Raw genomic sequence first — 16,675 nt, 5'->3', positions numbered from 1 at the left:
AATAAAAAAGGTGAATTCAAGATGGCGGCCGTCCGCGTGACATACTCCACAAGGTGTTCCCTTAGGTCTATTATGTATCGCCCATATCAAATTCCATGAAAATACATCACTGCGAATTTTGCATTGGGTGGTAAGGGACTTCTGATACACCCTGTATATTGGACATGTGTAAAGATTCCAAACGGTGATGATCCAACATTTATATCATGTCTGTAATGTTTGCATATTAAGAGAATAAACATACAGGGTGTTTAAAAAAGAATCGTCCGATTTTAAAAGGCTATAGTTAGGAAACCATTGAACATAGAACTTTGCAGTAACTTGTAAAATACATGTTGGAACATCAAGTTTCACTTACAGTAGGTTTTGATTTGTTGCAGGTAAGTGCTTTACTGGTGCAACTCACTCATTAGTCCGCATCAAGAAGGCAACCTAGCAACAGAAATCTTTCTGCGTTCTCCACTTCAACAAATGTGAGTCCGTTACAGCTATGCACCGTGAGTTTCGTCGTAAATTCGGTGCTACACCGCCTACTGCTCACAGTATTCGACGTTGCACAGTGTTATAACAAACTCACATTTCTTGAAGCAGAGCATGCAGAATTGCTTCCTGTTGCTCGGTTGCCTTCTTGATCCGGACTAAAGAGTGGGTTGCACCAGTAAAGCACTTACCTGCAACAAATCAAAACCTACTGTAAGTAAACCTTGAAGTTCCAACATGTATTTTGCAACTTGCTGCAAGATTCTATGTTCATTGGTTTCCTAAATGTACCCTTTTTAAATCGGATGATTCTTTTTGAAACACCCTGTGGCCGATGATAGGGCAGCAGTTTCGAATATTCCTCTCCTTTCTAAAAACAGCTATAGTATTCCAAAATTATATATGCTTAGAATTCCTTCTAGAGCATTCACGTGAATCTTGATGTGGTTTGCCTTTGCTGTTGTCTAGATATTATCAATAGTTTAATAGATTTATGTAGCGACAAAACGACTGAGAATAAGCAACACCAAAACCAAACCAGATTCACCTGACTGCTCTAGAAGGCATTCTAAGCATATGTAATTTTTCAGATTGTGGAATATCATAGTGTTTTTTCAAAAGTAGAGGAAGATACCAAAACGGCTGGCCTAACGACTGGCGTACGCAGGGGGAGCTGATGAGCTAAAGCCTCTCCAGAAATTTTGAGAAAATTATAATATTCAAATGGAAAGCCGTCGTCGTTTAGCACTCGAAGAGAAAGGTGTAAATTCAAACCCCACTTAAAGTGACCTTCGGTTACCATTTTTGTCTTCGAGTACAAAATTTCCTGCCTATGCCAGTGGCCCTGACGTGACGTCGGCCAGAGGCAGGCCCCGTAGCGAAGAGTAGGCTGGAAAGAGAAGGAGGGAGTTCTGAAGCCTAGTGCAAAATTCAAAGTTTTTTTTAAAAAAAAAAAAAAATAATAATAAGATTATGCCAAGACGAAATTTAAACTTGGCAGAGGTAAGGGGAGATCAGCCACAGGCTGAACCTCGCCCTTTAATAAAGAAAATTTGAATTTGAAATTGAAAGGACAACCAGGGGGTCACTACGTGAAAATATATGCCACCACTCGACTCGGTACATGTTCTCTGTTCAACCACGTCAAGATCTCTATTATAAATCCTTTTCGATTTAATAGGTTGATACTAAGTTACAGACATACATACCACAGATAAACGTTTATCTGTGTACATACCAAGACATAAGATTAAGAAATAACTGAATTATTCTTAAATATGCTACAGTTTTTTTTTTAACTCGGGAATGAAAACTACGAATCTTTAAATATGACCAATATTATTTTTAATTGGGTTCTTGTTTCCTCGTTTCAAAATTTGTAGGATGTAAATGCTACAAACAATGGCATAAGAAGAAAATATCGAAGCAGAGTTTTTTTCCAAACAGCCTAGATTTATGTATTGGACTCTACATTCCCGGAACGCGGAAAGCAACCAATTGGAAGCCGTTTAATACAGATCTTCCGGGGAGCGCCATTTCCTGATTGCCAATATGGACAAGATGGTGGTCGGCGTATTGATTTTGGCCGGCGGGCGTCAGACTGCAGTCACGCACATGTGTGCACGCCACGGGGACAAATCGCCGCGGGACAATTTCCGGGAAACATTACTCCAGGAATCGAATTCGATCCCCGACCCTTTCGCCTAATGTATTTTCCTCTGGCCGGATATTGCTACACGAATATCAGATGCATGTTAACTTGCAATGTAAGTTTTGGCGCGAGTAACATTGGTTCTTGCGGGTGTAGGAAACTTATTAGTTTTCGAGTCATTGATTATTCTTTCGGGGGAAGAGAGAAGGGAATAACGTTCAGTGAAGAGTTGAAGAAGAGTTATATACAGGGATCATTTATACAGCGCGTCCCCCCCAAAATATTACACACAGTAACAGGAATTTCAAAATCAAGCGTCCGTTGTATTTGGAAGCACTGGCATTGGACTGTTGCATTCCGTGCTCTTCATACAGATCATTCCGGATCGGAAGTTCACAGTACAAAATCGGTAAATTTGACGAATTGAAAAAAATTGAAAAAAGTAATTGAACAAGAATGTGCACAAATGCCGAACGAATCACGAAATCAGGTGATTTTTTTTAAAAAAAGATCACTGATATTTAAATCACTCTAAATAAATAATTTATAGAATAATGTACATAAGGATTTAGTAGATTTCAGAAACACTTTTGTTAAAAGTACATTACTCTCGTAATCATTTAATGGTTATTATTAGGTTCTAAGATAGGAAAATAAATAAAATAAAATATATGTACTGTTGGTGTGAAGCTCATACGAAAGGAAATGTAAACACAGGATTTCTCTTGATTTAAAATTCAGTTATTTTATGGGCAAAAATAGCAAACATTTTGTGTAAAAAAAGTACAAAATACTAATCATGTCAAACCATAAATAGTGTCAATATCATTAAACTTAATAAACATGGCAGCTGATATTTTTCGAACTATCATTTAAAAAGCTCCAAAATTTAGGTACAAAGACTATAAAAATATATAAGTTAATATTTTAAGTTACAATTATAGAGTACATCCAGAATGTTTTAGTTTCACTGGAAGAAAAGTTACTGAAATTATTATTAGTTTCATGAACAAGCTCAACAAACATTTCCATAGTAGTTACAGTATTAGAAACAGAAAAATGTATATTTTTTATTTGCTTTAATTAAACTGCTAAAATATTTTACAAAGCCATTTACTAAAAAAAGCCTTTCTATAAAAAAATATATATCTATGTGCATGGTGCCAAAAGCCATGCAAGCAATTTTAGGCATGTTTTTTTTAAAAAAAAATCGATTTAAATTTAGAAAAATCAACAAAAAATATTTTTTTAAATAAAAATCATGATTTGTATCCACCCTGGGTGTTCGGATTCCATTGCTTCGAAGTTTCCAGCAGGGGCTTGCAGAGGGTTATCAGTTTGAAAACATGCATTGACAAGGAAAATTATTCATGTCTGGATTCTGTTAAATTTTGAAAACGAACTTTACAATCATTCAAAGTGTGAATACATTTTATTGGGTCACTCCATAGATTATAACACCGACAGTGAAACAGAGCTTTAAAGTTACATCAAAGTAAACAATTGGAAGGCATTCAACAATATTGTCAGTGGAAATATTCAAAGGTCTAAAATTGCACTCGTACATAAGAAAAAGTGACGGCGATTTCATATTTTTACCGAAAGATAGCAGATATCGATACCGGAAAAAACAAACTGTACTCGTACCGTTAAAAATGAAATAAGTAAATATGCGGTAATTGAGATAATTAATTAACACATTACTATTTCACTTCCACTTTGCGCCATTCCATGAAGCCATAGACGAACCCAGGAATTTTCTATGGTAGGGGTAAAAGAATTGTCGTGATTCTTATTCTCAAGCCACAACTTTGAAGTAGATGAATTGAAAGCCCTATAAAAGGGTGCATCGATTGATAAATGCTGCTGTGCCGTTCCAGACAGTGATCCTGTTGTTAGAAAATGACAAGGATGAGAAATTTTCCATTATAAAAATGTGGGGAAAAAGTAATTTTCTTACCCCCATAACTCCCCCCTTGCATAAAGCGTAAATAGGGGGATGTAGGAGTAGGACCCATATATACTTCAATCTTGGACATTTTGGAGGTGATGTGACTAGCACCACGCTTCGGCCGCCTTAACTTGCCAGGGTTGACCTCTGGCACACGCTTATTTGAGGCTGGTGAGCCCCAGAATCGCTTTATGTGGGGACAAGGCCGGAAAATTACGACCGTTATGTCACCCAAACCGGAGGATTGAACCCGCGTGTCAGTCAGACGCCCTAGCGATTAGACCACCGTGGCTACTAAATGGCTATTTATACTACTTATATTTTGTGGTAATTTTGAAAGCAATATTACCCCAGGGGAGGCCTCATTTGCAAGTTGACGTCATCCACGTTAAACATTTGGTGAGTTTAGATGGAATGGAAGAAGGTTGTTTTCACAAGGTATGGATTGCATCACAAGAAAATCCAAGCGAGAACTGTGTAGATGTGAAATCATATTTTGAATTTTGTAATTTATTCTAATATAGAGTAATTAGAACTGGTAGATAATTTCAAGGGGAATACAAACAACTGTGCAATGTGCCTCCAGCGGAAATCGAACTCTGAACTCGTTGAATAAATCCTGCCCTGATCTACTACTCTTGGCACTGGCAGGTAATATTACCATGTTTTCCCCAGTCACACAAAGAAACAATTACACTAGCCTTCTTAATTTCAGCCCTCTCATCTTCGTCGCAGTTAGCCTCCAGGTACAAATAAGCTATATCTAAGCCAACAGTCAGTTAACCCCCGATTGACAACCAGGCTTTTATAAATTTCTCACATAAATCGCTTGTATGTACCAGACTCCGTTTGACAGGCATGGAGACGAAAATCGCCACCCGCTGCCCTAATATAACATCATAGCACCGAACTTTGCGGAAGTGCCAAGATGTCTGAACTGAACTGAATTTCCACGAACCAAGCTGAGGAACACTGTCTGCTGACAGAGTGCCGAGTTGTGCGTCGATCTTGGTTCTCGTCCTTGTCATGTGATTAAGTACGGACCAATCACGAGAAGTTCTCCTTTCGCTGTAACCAATCAGAAATCTTGCTGTACAATGTGTTTCATTATGCACATTCACTTCTTTCTTCTTCTTTTTATTTAATGTAAGAAGTTACGGTATACCAGAAAGTACACGACATATTCAGTATTGTGAAGACATGTTAGCAGACGGACTATATTTTCATTACCCACTTTTGCTTTTGTTTAATCTTTTAATGTCAGTGCCGGAAGAATCGTATATTTCAAATTTCAAGTATTCTGTTCTGCTTTCATGTACAAAATTAACAGTTGCCCCTAATTTATCTGTTACACTATTTCATTGTAGTATCATATTGCAATTACAATAATGATCATTCTTAGTTATCAGAAAAACTTCAGAATGCGAAGATTTTATAATAATCCCCGATACTTCCGTTATCGTTCTATTCAAAACCAAAGCAAGAGCAATTTTTCTTTCATTATTTCGATCTAGGTATTCTTTATAATAATGTCAGTTCGTAAACATTTGCAGGTCCGTGACACATTTTCATTGTGGTCGGGTTCCAGTTGCGATGTTTACAATGATGTAACGTCCAGCTTGCGCGCGGCCTCCATAATACACAGAGCGATATGTATCGATTATTGTGGTCGAAGTTGGGTCGAGTTCGAGATGAACCATCATCTTCGATCCAAACATTGCAGCTTTATGCTGAGAACCTGTATTTAATTAGAAATAATATCAAAATATTAGCTCTATATGGAAAAAATATGGAGCGCGAATACTTGTGGAGGTAACAATGCGAAACTACAAATTCTGGAAGAGAAGAGATCGTGGACGAATAGCTTAATGAATTGTCAAATGCGAAGGAATATATGTTTAGGGAAAACCCAACAAGACAAGGTAAGCCTGCTCACAATGGATTTATAATATGTACTGTAATATTATCTTTGTAATATGTATTTGTGAAGTTATTGTCTTTGTTAAAGTTAACACTCGTCATGTGTGATCCATGAAAACAAGACCATGTGCCTTTGTTTTAGGTAACATGCTTTCGCAACGATTTGTTTATTTTCCGTCTGATATTTAGTAATGATGCGAACTTGGGCCGGAAGATGGTGTCATCGCCAACCGTTCCTCTGTAATACTGAAATGTACTTTCAGATAATTACGATATGGTAAAGTAAAGTTACTTTTGCTTGCAACAAGAACGAAATATGTTCTATATAAGATAGAAATTATGTATCTGTTTATCGAAGAAGGCGATAGATGTTCCCTCCAAAATTCAGACAGTGGTATAAGTGCAAGTATAATTTTTCGTTTTTTATTTTTCGCTTCTGACAAGTGATATTTTTGTTTTTGGAAATTTGCGTATTTTTTTCCAAAACCGAATATTCAAGAGACAAGAGGTGTACACGAAATATTTTTCGATGTCATGCTTTCAACTACCACATCGTTTATCAGGATTTAATTTAAAAGTCACATCATAAGAACATATTATAAAAATAACATAAAATCTAATGGTCACAGTGGACCTTGATATATGGAATTATAAATAGCAATGATACTTCAAGTCTGATTTGTCTTGTTTTTGCAAGAAGTACCAATTTGTGAGCTTCAAACTGCAATCTGGAATAGTCATATTAAGAATGCAAGAGGCTACTACAGATGCTGTAGTAGTGGAGCAGAGAATTTGAATTGTGACTGAAAAGAATAATCATAATTATTGTTGCTATTGATTGTGTCATTGCTTGTCAGCCTCACTGTGTCTCATCATAGTTACGGTACAATTGAAAGGAGCAATCATAATTTTCTTTCAAAAATCTCAGTAAGAAATTTGGTAACAGTTCGTTATATCGGAGACACATTAAAATTGGATATTTTGTGTTTTGCATGGTTTGTACTTAACAATTGTGTATTGCGGAACATAGTTCAAGGTGCCATTATGCTTTTTACATGAAAACAAACAATTTTTCACATAGTAAATAGTTTTTGTTATTCCTTTTTTCGCTTCCGTAACACAATATGGTGGGCAGAGGTTGACTAGTGTTGTAGGTATGCAGTGTTTCCAACCTTCTTCACCAAAAAATACCTACTATCGTGTTCGTCACGTGTGCAAATTGTAAATTATGCACGGGTAGCTGATGGATAGCCCCACGAACCATTTCCGATAAGGTTAGGTTAGGCAAACATAGTTAAAATAAAAGGAGGTTGGAAACACTGACAGGGGGTTACGTCATCAAACGTATGCAGCATCCGTTTCACGTAGTGAAAGCAATGGCACTTGTGCGTCAATGAGATATTTCTCTTGAAAAATACATGATTTCCCGGTCAAATAGATTCCACAATGAAAGAAAATACCTCGACGAATGTTGGAAAACTTAGAGAAACTCATTTCCGTAAGTAGTTTCTTCTGTAAAAACAAAGAAATGTGTCTCAGATATAATGAACTGTTACCAAAAATTTATCAGTTTAACATTTCTCTATAAATATGAGTTTGTGAAGTGTGTCTAGGTTCGCATAACCACTTTTTTATAGATAGAAAATGGCACAAGTGCTTATAGATAGGAAATTGCACAAGTTCATTTTATTGCGATTTCATCATGCTACGAATGCAATTTTTACATGGTTTGATTTCGATTCACATCTTTTAACACATGCTGCAGAGTTTTAGCGATTACTTAAGATTTTGTTAGATATATGCTTTCGTGGTTAGGTTAGGCAGGTCAGTTTGGTTCTCTTAGCATTAAAATAATGTCCCTAAGAGCATTTTACTAAGGTTCTGATTTACTTCTACATTCATTCCCACTAGTCTACGATATTTACTGTCGCTTGTCAAAGGAGAATACCTTGTCCATGGGAAGGTAACTTGCATAAAGTATTTTTTCAACATAAATAACTTTTTCGAATCCAAACAGTGCTCATTACTTCAAGGAATGTTCAAATTCCACGTGACAAAAATTTCCAAAATTCTACGATAATTAGTCTTTCTGCTAGGAGAATTTGGAAAAAAAAATCATAAACAATCTGAACCGTTACCTGGAAAATAATACCTACATGGTAATTTTTAAGTGTTTTTATTTTATTTTTCATGCAATGTTTCACAACACTTAACTAGTCACTACAACTAACAACTCTACATGACTAGTCATGTAAAGTTATGTGTTGTGTGTGTGTGGTTATCTTGGCTAGAGAAAGTTCTGGGAAACCAGGATGAAACATTGCATGAAAAATAAAATAAAAAACACTTAAAATTACTGTATATTATTTTCCATCTGTGAAGTATGTGTATTAAAAAAAAACAAAATAATGTTGCCTGTTGTTTTAAAATAGAGGAGCGATTTTACAATACCGGGAATTTCTCCATTTTGTTTGAAATTTGGCTTACTCACTAAATTAGGGCTCCTAATCACGAATCTGAAGTTAAAATTTGGCGCTCACCTGACAAACTTGCAAAATAAGAGGGTCAGTCATCGCAACTGACAATGCACAATTGCTCATTATTTATCGCAAGATTTTCCGTTTCGAATACTTAAAGAACGAAATATATATATTCCTGATATTACTACGACCCTAAAATTTAACTATGTTTCCTAACCTAACCACGTGCCAATGGTTCGTGGGGCTAACGCCAATGGTCCGTGGTGCTAGCCATAATTCAGGAATTTCTATACGTGAGCGCCAAATTTTAAGTGCAGATTCGTGATTAGGAGACCCAAATTAGTAAGTATCCGAAATTTCAAACAAATTGGAGAAATTCCCTGTATTGTTAAATTATACCAAAATAGATTTCATCATGTAGTCTGATGAGAGTTACTTCAGTAGAGTTGGTATATTGCAGTTAAGATTAATATCTGCTTGATTTCAGTGTAATTAGGTAGAAATGCAGCAAGGTTGAATAATGCTAATTTGTGATAAACACAAATACTGAAATCCCTAGAAAGACATGGAGATCTCATTGTCCTTATTATAAAGGCAACTGTACTCTACAAACATAAGATAGCAACGTATTAAGCAAATATGGGCAATCTGTAATGCCATAAAAAAGTTTTTGTCCCAAGTTCCTTCTGTTTTATTGCGATTTCATCATGCTACAAATTCAATTTTAACATGGTTCAATTTCGATTTACTTCTGTTAACACATACTGCGGAGTTTTAGCGATTACTAAAGGTTTTGTTCAGTGTATGCTTTCGTGGTTAGGCAGGCCAGGTTTGGTTCTCTTAGCATTAAAAGAAAGTGGCTAAGTGCATTCTACTAAGGTTCCGACTTACAAGGTGCCAAAACTAGGGGGGCAAAGACAGTATATTTCCCTTTGTAGATAAGATTTAGCATAGTGCAGGGGCAAAAGTGGCAAAAATGGGGGGCAACTGCCCCCCTTAATCCATGGCACTGTGGAAAAAGGAAGCAAGCATATCGCAATCAGACAACTACCCGAACAGAACCATTATGAGCATTTTTCCCACCATCTAGTGGCAGTATGAGGAAGTACGATGTCCAAACATTACTCAGGATTGCTAACTCCGTAAATGTACGGCAAGCAAATGACTGTTGAAATAAATTTTGAATTCAACTCCTTATATATACATGATCCGCACACTAGAGAAGTTCGGGAACTCTGTATATATACATGATTAGCCCTCTTTAAGTGTTAAGGAAGGTTCAAATTTCATGAGAGAATGATAGCCAATATTCTGCGATAATTAGTCTTCCTGCTGGGAGAATTTGAAAAAAGAAAAATAAAACAATCGGAACCTTTACCATTTCTGGTGTTGAATATTGGTGATCATAAGAGCAATAGTTTTTGTTGTATAAAAATAAGGCTGTTATTTTTGTGGTATCTAATTTGATAATGAAGCATGATATAGTACGTATGGAAGTTCCTAATTATGTTATCTATTTCCAGGTGAAAAAAAAGAGCACATGGCGTTCATCCCATTTTCCCCAATGGGTTAGTTTCAACTTTTGTTCTCTGTCCAGTCGGGCAAGATCCCCAAGTGGCAGACAGAGACGCATTCTTCTCAGAGTGCAATGGCTTATAATACGACACTTCCCTCAGACATAGTCTAAAACTCAACTTTCTCAACAATTGTTGGTAAGTCCTCGTATTTATACTCCTTAGTACATTTCTTTGTGGTGATGTGTGAATTAAACCCATTCTGATTAATATTTCATTCTCAAACAAAGCTAAACGTGTTCAATTTTTTTTCTTAAAGAGGGTATGAGCTTGTAGTAGATTTGCTTGCACAAGCTGTACACTATAAATTACATCACAAGTTGACAAAATGAAATTCCTGCATTTTGGTTTAGGGAACTTTCAGTCGGAAGTGACAAGTAACATGTTGCACTTGGTAGCGAACCCTCGGTAATCCCCCTCAAGAATTACGTTGAATATTTTTTTTAATTGATTGATTTAGATGTTTTATGTAATATGAAATTGGTTCCAGTGTGCAGAAAACACGACTGAAGTTACTTTTGTTTTATTGCGATTTCATCATGCTACGAATGAAATTTTAACATGGTTTGATTTCAATTTACTTCTGTTACCACATACTGCAGAGTTTTAGCAATTATTTAAGATTTTGTTAAGTATATGCTTTCATAGTTAGGTTAGGCAGGCTAGATTTGGTTCTGTTAGCATTAAATAAATTTCCTAAATACATTCTACTAAGGTTCCGATATACTCCTACATGAATTCCCACTAGTCTACAATAATTACAGTCCCTTGTCAGTGGAAAATACATTGTCCATGTGAAGTGTGCATGTTTATGTAAGGTAATTTTTAAGTTGTTTTTTTTTCAACATAAATATTTTTTTTTCGAAATCCAAACAGTGTTCATTACTTTAAGGAATGTTCAAGATTTGTGAGAGAATGATTGCCAAAATTCTACGATAATTAGTCTTCCTGTTAGGAGAATTTGAAAAATATAAATCATTCAGAACCGTTACCAAAAACACAAATAACAGATATTTGATCCTGTGTGGCCTTCGTAAGTAAAACATACCATCTCAGAGTACTTCCTCTGCTTTTTATTAGTAAATACTGATTGTATGCACACTCAAATAGCTAAAGAACACATACAAAAGATTACACCATCAAACCTAAGTCCTAACCTAACAACATAATATTATAAACACCAATAAATCTAACTCTCCTAACAATAATAATTTCACTTTTATTTTTATTTTATAAGTTTTTAGTTCTTCATGCTTGATGTGCCTTATTTTATAATACATTTATGCATGGAATGTCAGGTTGGGTGCTATATTCACTTGCACAAAGCCTTTGGGCACTTCTGCTTCACCCTATGGTAACAGATGTACTTAACTTCACAATAACAGATCTCTGCGAGCTAGAAACAACTGAAGACATCCATAAACCATGCAGAATATCACTTTTGCGAGGGATACAGAGGATCAAAGGTGCCATCACTGCAACCTTTGAAACCATGCCTAGTCGCATGTTTTACTCAAACTCGGCCGTTTTCTTAATGGTGTGTGTCACGTCAACTCAGTTTGTTGATTGGACATGCACACTGAATGCTTGCTTGTAGACTGAAAGGTCCCATGTTGCTGTAGCTTCTTTCTGAAATCTCCCTTAGGACATTAATAGATTGGTATCCATGGTATGTTTAGAGGTTGGCCTAGAATTTTGCCACCGAGGCTTGCCCTTGTCATTGGCCTACAGGGGCAGAAAAACAGCGTGAAGGAAGAGATAGTCTCTGTAACAATGGTTTTTAGGAAGGAAAATCCATTGTAAAATGCAGAACTTAATGTAAAGGTCAGATTGCAAATGATTTTTTGTTATTTTGTAGAGAAAGGGTGAAAGTGTATTTTTGTTATTTATATTTAGTGTGACTTTTCTTCCACCTTTGGCTAATTGCGACAATGAGGATGAATGATGATTACGTGTAACTGATGAAGGGGCAGTCATAAAGAACACCCATGGTCAGGCTGTTACTCAAACCTGGGAGCTTCGGTGCCAAGATGGAATGTCGACCTCTGCTTGGCCACCAAGCAATCTATGTGCAGTTTGTACTGCTTTGTGTGTGGAAAGATGAAACTAAGAGGCTCGTTCCCAAGTGGCATGTATCGTGTATCACCTTTCGCGTCGGTCCAAAATCTCTCTTGGGGAAGCAGCAGGTGACTCTGAGAATTCACACCAACAATGTAAAGCAAAACATTCACTGGGCACGCACGAACAACACACAGAATCGATATGATGCATGATATTAGGAACACGGCCCAGTCCGAGTGACATGCAACTTGTCATAACCAGTTTGAAAATTGCATTTATTTCTGAGAGTCTGTTACCAAGAGGTGTCACATATTGTTTGTCGCCTGTCGCTTTAGTCTGAAAACTTCAATAAACAGAAAGGGCTCCTGTCTTTTGCTGCTTGTCGCTTATCGTCTGATACTTCGATCTAGAATCTACCTAAGAGCTCTGCTACTGAGGTGGCGTAAATTGTCTTGGCAAATCAGGCTAATAATCTCTACATAGCTCATATTTTTTTATTAATAATGTTTTGTAATGCATTTAAGAGTTACAATGTAACTCATATTTGAAATTGATTGTTGTTTCATTTAACCTAAGTGGTCGAAATTTCAACCCCCACATGTGAATCCTTTAACGCCTGATGGTCAATATTACCTAGGTATATATCCTCATAGAGTGGTCTTTTGTTGTGCTTCCCTCCAAATTCCGGATTCCGATTCTAGAAGCATACGACAAATAGAAAATTATCTCTAAAATATATTCAGATTAGGGCTGTGTCGATACCAATACTACAGCGCCTTGAATAACGTAGTGTGGAAAACGACTCAAGAAACTGGTTCCCCGAGACGATGACAAGTAGATGGCAGTGCGATCGACCCAGGTGCTAATTTTGTTATGAAAGTAATGCGGCTTAGTTAGTTTTTGGAATATATTATGTAGATTTGTTTCTCTAGAAAGGCGGTAAGTGAATTGATGGAAACAGTTATATTTGTGGAGTGATTTGCAGTCACGAAATGTCATTAATTTGGAAAGAAAAGTAAAATAAAATTAATAAATAAATAGCATGCGTAACACAAGAAGAAACATCGCAATGTGATTCCGAACGTCAGGTCTTGGATTGTGTATTAGAGTTTATTTTTCTATGTTATTAGAATATAAATAGTATCCTGAGAGATATTTCATACCGAGGCGACAAACCACAAATGTCGCTTGAAAGCGAGCATTAGGAAATCAATGCAGTCTTTCGAACCGTAGGGACAAAAGCTCTGACTGCACCGTTTCCTCAAGGAGATTTTACACCAAAGCGACACGCGACAAACGATACGAGGATTTCACACCAAAGCAACACGGGTCATTCGGTCCAAGGCAACTTTCATACCGAAGTGACACATGTTGCTTGGAAAGGAGCCAATCAAGAGCAACATTTCACATTGTAGCGGCATAACGGGAAGCACAGGCCAGCGTTCGGTTGGTGAAATCCTCAAGCGATAAGTGTCGCGTGCCGCTTGTCGCTTTGGTGCGCAATCTCACTAAAGCAAGACACTCATTGCATCGCGTATGCGCGAACAACAAACCACGGCAACATGTTGCAAGCTATTGAGGAAATGGCCCAGTTTGAGCGACACAGAAGCGACAAAGCGACACGTGTGGCTTATCGTGTCGCCTATCTGTTGTTCGCAAGCAACGCTTGCTAATAGACTGAAGGCACCATGTCGCTTGTCACTTAGTTGGGAACTCCCCCTGTAGCGCGTCGCTTCGGTCTCAGCACCCTTCCTTTAATTAGCTTTCCGACCGAAGTAACAAGTAGCACGCGAATATGAACGTGTCGTTTGCTGTTTGGACCCTCATGTGCAATGAATGCTATTTTACAGTCTGGAAGCGTGTGTCACTAGTGTGACAGTGTGAACATCCCGTGTCACTTGCCATTGGTTTGAAAGTTTCCTTGCACTCATGTCGATGGCACTAAGAAAGTTATGTGGGATTCCCCTTGTCGTTTCATGCAATCATCATCATCATCATCGCTGCGATTAGTTTAAAGCGGAAGAAAAGAGACAGTAAATATCCAAAATACAAATGCTTCAGTGTGTATATCTTTAAAAGAAATGATGATGGTGATAATAATAATGAACCTAATTCATACACAAAAATTTAGTTGCCAAGAACATTCCACGCATATTTTTTCTCCCGTATTATTAACGAAAGTATGACGATAACATTACGTGGTCGACTGTCTAGAATGTTCGTTAATATCTTCGCGACCACTGTACCAAATATCATAGCAATTATTACATTCATAGAAATGCTTCATGTAAAAGAATCAGACGTTGCAGCGAAAACTCCATTTACTTCCATTATAAGCAGTCGAACACCAAGCACCGGGGTCAACACCAGCGCCTCTAGCGGATCATTTTCGAGTGGAACCAGCCTGAGAGCGCAGAAGCATGCCGTTTTCCACACTACGTTATTCTAGGTGCTGTACCAATACCAAAGCAGATTCCCTTTCTGATTCTCACTGTTACCAATACCGATGCAATTGAAAATTGTAACAATTAAAAGTTTCTACTGCGTATGCACTTCCAGCTGTTTCTCCTCTGTTTCTCTGTTATATTTCAGGGCTCTGCAATGGATGATGGTGGTCAAAAGTTACTGGATGTTATTAAGTAAGTATATGTGCTAAGTTACACTGCTTAACATGTTTTTAGTAATTCCATGTACGTGCAATACACTAACTGTATGAAATATTATATGATTTAATCCAAAAGAATGGTTCCACTGTTTTCAAAATTCCAACATTTAGAGCCACGTAACATAAACTTTATGACTAAAATTTCACCCCAATTTTTAAAACTTTTTAAAGCATTTCAGTACACTACAGTACAGTATGAAATGTCAAACAAATAATGGGAAACAGGTGTGCTGGATATTCACTCACCTGGTACATCAAAATCGAATTGGTTTATTTTTATTAGTTCATAATAGTCATTATTTTATAATAATAATTATTGTTATTATTTCTACTATTTAGGGTTTATAAAGTATCTGATGCCCCCCCCCCACACACACACCTAAAAACATTTCTGGCGATGCCCATGAACATATATTGTGCAACATTTCTGCCGTATGAAATCAAATATGGCCTGGCCTGTGCACCCTTGTACTCGGCTTAAGCTGAACTGAACTTCAGAGAATCATTAACAGGTTGTGGCATAATTCCGACGAAGTTCTCTGCAACACAATTAGGTCCCTGGATTTTATAGGCAGGGGTGGGCAAAAGTGAGTTCCGAATACTTTTTAAAACCGCTTCAATGCCTCTTGTGCCCATTTCTTCTCCGTTTAATCTGTAGAGTGACCACAAACAAAAGAAGCTTCAGCTAAAATCCTTTGCACATTTTCCCGGCTGTTCAACTCTGGCCTTAAGGAAGGCTGCTTCACTCACTACCTCTCCTCTCCACGTGGGAGTACGGTGAACAGGAGTTGTTTGTGCTGGTAAACATGACCAGAATCTGCCAAAATGACTATCATTTGCATAGTCCTGGTAACACTGGTTACCAGGAACAAGTCTGTGTAGAATAATCAAGTGCCAAAATCCACGTCGCAGTTGCTCAGTTTACATTTGGACAAAGCTTGCCATAGATCTCTGGTTTTGGTTGTTTGTTTGTATCCGAGGAGAAAACCTTGGTAGCCATTATGCATGCATGTATGTGCTTTCACAAAGCTTACTGTCCCTTTTATGGGGGGGATTTGAGCACTTGATTACAGCAGAGACGAGGGGAAGGGAACTGACAAAAAGGAGTAGGTATTTCAAATGGCGAGAGGATAGTAATTTGTCCTAAGAGCTTGAATTAATATTATTTTCATACCCTTTTGAAGTACTCCAATGGCATGGTCAGTCGCAATGCTGGATCTACATTTTTTTTTTACCTTCCTGCAAAATATTGCTAAAGCCCCCTCTACACACGTAAACAAAAATTCAGCTGAAAACTGTGGACCAATACATATTTCTTACATTTCTGTACTTGCTCTGCTTTTGCTATCAGTTCATAATGAGTTGGGTTAGTTATGCAGTGGTAGTTAGGTAAGCAAATGAGGTTTGATGGTCCCCAGAGTAAATAGTAATTTCGTTCTATCGACAGGTTTTTCGTCACTTGCATCGCCGTGTTGGACTTCTAGTAAGGCCCGTTTCAACTCGTAACTCGTGTGTGCGTATAGTACATACAATCTCAACTAGTAGTCCCACACCACAGAGCTATGGGAGAAAACTTACGGTTAGAAAGAAATTAATGTTTTGTTTATGGTATGGAGCATTCATCAGTAGTTATTAACCAAAAACTAATGCATGTTAGCCAACTTATAATGAATAACAAATCCTTTCACAGTCCATTCTTCTCTGATCTGCAGTGCTGGACAAATTACTACATTTATTGTTTTATATACACATATTTGAGTATGTAAAGAGAACGACCAGGCCCCCATAAAAGGCTTGCTCATCCCCAGGCCTCCCCGCACTGCGGTTTTTGCAGTTTGTAGATCCAGCACTGGTCAGTCATCATGTTTGATTGAAACAGATATTTCGCAACAG

General features: G+C 37.3%; 1 protein-coding gene across 7 annotated transcripts in view; it reads left to right on the top strand.

Annotated features, from left to right (window-relative positions):
* Positions 1–16,675, top strand: part of LOC145995972 (uncharacterized) — a 90,699-nt gene that overhangs the window by 32,396 nt on the left and 41,628 nt on the right. For 3 of the 7 annotated variants that reach the window (XM_083132070.1, XM_083132072.1, XM_083132066.1), the window contains exons 1-3: positions 5,670–6,004; positions 10,006–10,194; positions 14,710–14,756. In XM_083132070.1, the coding sequence (XP_082988196.1) occupies positions 14,719–14,756 (38 nt within the window). In that variant the 5' untranslated portion in view covers positions 5,670–6,004; positions 10,006–10,194; positions 14,710–14,718. Of the gene's footprint in view, positions 1–5,669; positions 6,005–10,005; positions 10,195–14,709; positions 14,757–16,229; positions 16,391–16,675 lie in introns of those variants that run through there. The other 4 variants (XM_083132068.1, XM_083132069.1, XM_083132067.1 and 1 more) reach the window with 4 other exon arrangements.

The sequence above is a fragment of the Lepisma saccharinum genome, chromosome 12, assembly GCF_977018435.1.
Source record: "Lepisma saccharinum chromosome 12, izLepSacc3.1, whole genome shotgun sequence".
Lineage (NCBI taxonomy): Eukaryota > Metazoa > Arthropoda > Insecta > Zygentoma > Lepismatidae > Lepisma > Lepisma saccharinum.
The sequence above is the reverse complement of the archived record's forward strand: the minus strand, read 5'-3'. Positions and strand labels throughout refer to the sequence as shown.